Raw genomic sequence first — 5558 nt, forward strand, 5'->3', positions numbered from 1 at the left:
ATGACAAACACCCACGTAGAACCCTACGTCTGGGCCCAGGCCAGGAGCCCAGAGCCCCAACTCAGAGGTCCTCACAGAGCCCAGGGATGTGGTTTGTCCGGATAGGAGGTGTACCGGAACCTTAAAGGGTGAGACATCAGTGGACTGAACATGTCTCGGATCACTGTTTGGAATCATTTCTGGGCACCCCGGGGACATGAAGCCAGAAGGAGGCAAAGCTCATATTGTTAGGGTTCTGTCTAAGATCCCCCCACAATTACCTGGCAACAGCCAGGTATGCCCCTCCCTACAGTTGTCAGGCAACAGTGAGGTAGGCCTGGCCCACTATAAAAGGGGCTGCTTGCCCCTCCTCTCTCTCTCTCTCTCTCTTACCTCTTGGCACTCTCTCCTCTCTGCCCTCTTGGGCTCTCCTCCCCTCCCCTCCCTCTCCATGTGGTCATGACCTGCCTCCACTTCTCTACTCTCTCTCTCTCTCTCTCTCTCTCTCTCTGCTTCTCTCTGCCTCCACTACCCCATTAACTCCCATCCTCTGCCCTGAATAAACTCTAGTCTATACCATGTCTGTGTGTGTCTGGTCCCTCAGGGGAAGGGATTTCTGGGCATGGGCCCACTGGGCATCCCCTTCCCCCACACTGCTATATACCATATTCTCTAAACCTCTTTCTCTTTGTATGAACCCAACATATACCCTGTCTCCCACCCCCATACACACACCTCACACAAAGAACTCTGCTTAACTACTGCCCAGTGCAAGTGGCCAGGAAACCTGTCAATTTGAATACCATCCTGCTGTCCTCCGACTGGGAAGATGCAGGACGAACTCAATACAGGACCGGTCCAGGGACGCAAAGTCACAGCAGCATATGCACTTTATTGAATCCACTATGGACAAATATGCAAGTGTAACATTTGCATATGTATGGGGTGAATGGTCAGGTCTAAGACTAGGGGAGGGTTTGGGGCAGCGGAACACATAGGCAGCCTGGAAGGCGCCAGAATCTGTCATCTACTGTGAGATGCTGCAAGATGGTTATTTCCAAGTGGCATAAACAACGATGAAGACAATGACTGTGAGGACACTGAGAACCAGGGAGCTGATGTTTAGGCACCTGGCAGTGGAGGCGTAGGTCTGGGCCCCAGTCGCATCACCCACCATCTTCCTGTCCCTAGACTGGAAGAAACCAGATGGTCAGTGGCCCTGAAGCTGGCCAAGTCCTGACTCGGTTCCCCCATCACCTTCCCAGCCCAGTGTTCCTCTTACTCTTTAGGCCAGGGACCTTCTTCCATTTTTCCCCACACTCTACCCAGAAGCACCCAGCACCAGCCTCTCACGCTGCTATTTCCTGTTAGTTCCTAGAGAACTTTCCACCCAGTCTAGAGTCCTAATCTTCAGGGTTAAGGAACATTCCAGGAATTAGGAAGTAAGGAGACTTCCTTCAAACTCTAGGCTATGATGGGGATAGCCTGACCCAGGGATCCCCAGTTCCCTCCCAGGGTTTCCTCAACACACACATACACATAAAATAATGCATATATACACACATATAGATATAGGCTCACCCACCCACACCATCCTCTGCTACACACACATACACACACACACACACACACACACACACACACACACACCAGGTGCCATCTGGATAAGTCAAGGTTGAGACCCATACAATACCTTCACAGAGTAGGCGTACGCTATAAAGCCCAGGCAGCAGAAGTTCATGAAGAGTGTACTGAACAGGGACCAGACCACATGGTCAGGTGTGGAGATCTCAGCAGGCATGTTGATTGTGGTGGTTGTTGCGGAGGTTGAGATGTGGGGTCCCCCCAGTACAACCACTTCTTGCTGCTCCTTGGGCATTTCTTGGCTCTTGAGGCTGGAAGAGGCGGGAATAAGGAAGGAATGAGAACCGTGCTCACGCTGAGAAGTCCGGAGCCTGCTGCGCAGTGGACAGCCTTTTCCCCAGTGGGGGTCTGGTTCTCAGAAACCTACTTCCTTAAGTTTACAATTTGGTGTGCTTTTTAGGGGCTGCAGAGTAAGAACAAATAATGGTTTCAAGTTACCATTAGGGTGTGTGCAGAGAGCCACTCCTACGCCTTTTCAAGCTGTCCTATTCCCCAGAGGCAGGAGTTTGAAGAGCTGTGCTCACCCCCTCCACTGGAAACGACTGCAGTCATCCCAAGTGCATAGGTCACAGCAAGTGGAAGGGACAACGCGGTGGCTCTGTGGTTTGCTTTGAGGAATGACGGCTTTCTGCACATTCTTTTTAACCTTACTCCCTTTGTTGTGACCCATAACGGGAGCACACAACTCGTTACAGATTGTAACATCCACTTTCCTTACAAACAGGGCTGAGAGCTCAGGAGTCTATACTTTTAGTTAATCTGCTTTTGCCTTTGTAAGATACTCATTCTAGAAGCTGAAGTTGAAAGAAAAACAAAGGCTTCTAAGAAATTCCCTAGAGATAACTATGTGTCCCGAATCCTGACCCAAACTGCTATGTGTCCTAAAAGGGGGATTTATTAGAATGACTTACAGCTGTGGTCCGAGGCGCTCTACAAGGCTTTCTCCTGGTGGAAAGGCCGAGGATCCAGGTGTTGTCCACACGACTAAAGTCAGCTGTCTCAATTTGGTGCTAGAGTCCAAGGGAGGTTCCAGAGAGGTCCTTTGGGATCCTGAAGAAGTAGGTTCTAATATCTCTGGAACAGGAGAGAGACACTGGTCAGTGAGGGTGAGGGTGAGCAGGCAAAAAGCAAAATCTTCCTTCTTCCATGTCCTTTTATGTGGGGTGCCACCAGAAGGTGTGGCCCAAACTTAGGGTGGGTCTTCTGAACTCAAATAATCCAACCAGGAAAAACAAAAAAGAAAAAAAAAGCCCCTCTCCCCCCTCCCTCTCAGTTGTGCCCAGCTGTAAACAGCCCTCACAGCATAGTGGCATCAAGACTGCCCCTCTGTCAGAAGTCCTCACTGTGTGCTAAATGTCACCCCTTTGCCTCCGTAAGGTACTTAAAAGCCAGGAAGCCACAGAGCCACGCCTCTCCTCCGACCTCCCAAACCTTCACCCCTCTTCCCTTTTTCCTCCGAAGTCAAAGCCCCTAGCCTTGAACAGGCTAAATAGACCTTAAGCGTTTGCCACAGTAGGTCTTCTGTAGACCTAGGGTGGAGTCTTCCACCTTGTGGCACCTGCAGTCTCCAACAGGAGCAGACTGCCTGCCTCCTGAGCTTGCTCTGTAACATAATTCAGCTGAAACAAAGCAAAATAATCCAGCTGAAACAAAGGCTGGGGCGGCGGGCTCTCCCTTTTTCATCCCAGCCTCCCTTTCAGGTAACCCAGTCCTCCATGGCTGCTGGACAGCTACACCTAATAAAAATCTTATCTGGGAATTTGCTTCTGACTCACTTCTCTCTATAGGAGATCTGAAGATCCCGGGATTTGCAGCAACCTGGTTTAAACTTTTCCAAGCCATTAGCACTTAATTTCACTCACAGTTGGCATTTTAGAGGAAAGAGATGACCAGAGTAGATTTAATATCACCTTCTGGAAAGCCATATCTACCTAAAAGCTGCAATGCAGACCAGCAGACATCTAGAAGAAGCCGCTTAAATCCTTTAGGTAATGAAACATGCTATGAATGGAGTACGGCAGAGTGGACAGGCCGGGCCAGAGAAGGGAGAGGCTGCAGGAGGCAAAGCAGCAGGCAGAGCTCTCCAGGAGTTGCTTGGTACTGATTGAACCCCACAGGCAATGCCACCACCTTTGTTTGGGTTTGATTGTGTATCAAGAATGAGAAGCCAAAGGCTCAGAGATAAAGATATTTACCAGACTGGAATCTAGATAAAAAGATTTAATGAAGAAAAGATGTTGGGCTGGAGAGAAAACTCCACAATTAAGATCTTTTATTGTTCCTGCGGAGGACCTGAGTCTGGCTCCGTGCATAGGTGTCAAGTGGCTTAGAAAAATCTGTATGTCCAGCTCCGGGAGGCGGGGTGGTGGGGGGTGGGGGAAGGGGGGGAGGGGGAGGGGGGAGGGGGGATGGGGGGTGTCTGATGCCCTCTTCTGGCCCCCTTGAGTACTGCACTCATGTGAACACTGCCCCCCTTCCCCAAACACACATATACACTTAATTAAAAATTTATAGTTTCAGTTCCATGAGGTCTAACACCTTTCTGGCCTCTGTGTGCACCAGGTATATATGTGTTGTACAGCTCATGTGCAGGCAAGACACTCATTTTCATAAAGTAAAAAAAAAGTTTAAAAATTAAAAAAAAATAAAAATCTTTAAAAATAAGTAATGTTTACGTATATGAGTACACTGTGGCTGTCTTCAGACACACCAGAAGAGGCCATCAGATCTCATTACAGATGGTTGTGAGCCACCATGCGGTTGTTGGGAATTGAGCTCAGGACCTCTGGTAGAGCAGTCAGTGCTCTTAACCCCTAAGCCATCTCTCCAGGCCCTAATAAGTAATGTTTTAAACAAAGAAAATATACTGCAAAAATACTGCAAAAACACAGCAGGTAGATTCTCAGAGGCTTGCCCCTGAAAGACAAAGGGACTACTTTCCAAACCTCCCCGACAGTTGATGAAGCAATGGGCGGTTGACAGTGATAGTTCAGACAGGTAAATCCACAGACATCCCGAGGACTCTTTCTTTCACTCTTCCTTTTGGCCTCCACATCAGCTTCCATGCTCCGGCATTTGCTGCTGCTGCTGCTCTCCAGAGGAAGAGGGGACAGAGCACGTGACTGAGAGCATGTATGCCTGGCATGTCCCCTGGAATGTCCCCTTCATCCCCATCAGACCTCCTGGCCTGGGAGAACTATGGGTAATCAAGCTTTCACTTCCCTCACAATTGAATGTGGTAACTTGAATTTCTGGGTATCCATTAGAGGGATAATGCCTAACAGGAGACACCCCAGTCTGTAGTACTTCACAGCCAAGTCAATGCAGTAAGAGCTCACCTCTGAAAGCATCAGGAGATCGTATCCATTGTCTTCTACGGATGCCTCTTAGGTCAACACATATGGATTCTACTCTGTTTCCTCAACTCACCTCTGGGATGCAATAACTGATCCAAATTTGATCCTCGATCCCCACCTGTGACAGGGATGCCATTTATACCCTATTGGGTGGTTTTTGTTTGTTTGTTTGTTTTAACAAAATCTCAATTGTTCAATTTTACCAATAAACACTCAGGAGTCAGATCCTGGGGTGAAAGCCTGCTAGCTCAGAGAGGGAGAGAACGCTCCCACTTGACCTTCCTCCTCAGCCAATGCCCCAAAAGGACCTACTCCTTCCCCACATCTCAACAACAACAACAACAACAACAAGGAAAAGAGACCCCAAAACCCCAAAAAACCCTCAAACTGAATGTCCCTCCCTTCTACTTCCTATGCATGTCTCTATTTGTCCTCCTGACTTCCTCTTGCTCTGTTTTTCTCCCCTATGTTCACATCCTGCCAACTGGTTGCTTGCTCTGCTTGTTGACCCATGATTGGCTTTATTCAATCCTGTGTATAATATTCAAGCAGAAAGTTATTGGATTAAAGGTGTGTGTG

At 48.6% G+C, this 5558-nt stretch overlaps 1 protein-coding gene across 2 annotated transcripts; it reads right to left on the reverse strand.

The window, feature by feature from the left end:
* Nucleotides 1-851: 851 nt before the first annotated feature.
* LOC127678626 (interferon-induced transmembrane protein 1-like) lies at nucleotides 852-4731 on the reverse strand. 2 transcript variants are annotated; one of them, XM_052173757.1, is made up of 4 exons: nucleotides 4569-4731; nucleotides 2535-2697; nucleotides 1673-1874; nucleotides 852-1171 (listed from the first exon to the last, which is right to left on the reverse strand). In XM_052173757.1, the coding sequence occupies exons 3-4, from the start codon at nucleotides 1856-1858 to the stop codon at nucleotides 1031-1033; spliced, it is 327 nt and encodes a 108-aa protein (XP_052029717.1). In that variant the 5' UTR covers nucleotides 1859-1874; nucleotides 2535-2697; nucleotides 4569-4731; the 3' UTR covers nucleotides 852-1030. The 2 variants fall into 2 exon arrangements, with proteins under 2 accessions (XP_052029717.1, XP_052029709.1); XM_052173749.1 differs by lacking the exon at nucleotides 4569-4731 and having other exon boundaries at nucleotides 2535-2900.
* Nucleotides 4732-5558: the final 827 nt, after the last annotated feature.

This window comes from Apodemus sylvaticus, chromosome 1 (assembly GCF_947179515.1).
Source record: "Apodemus sylvaticus chromosome 1, mApoSyl1.1, whole genome shotgun sequence".
Classification (NCBI taxonomy): domain Eukaryota; kingdom Metazoa; phylum Chordata; class Mammalia; order Rodentia; family Muridae; genus Apodemus; species Apodemus sylvaticus.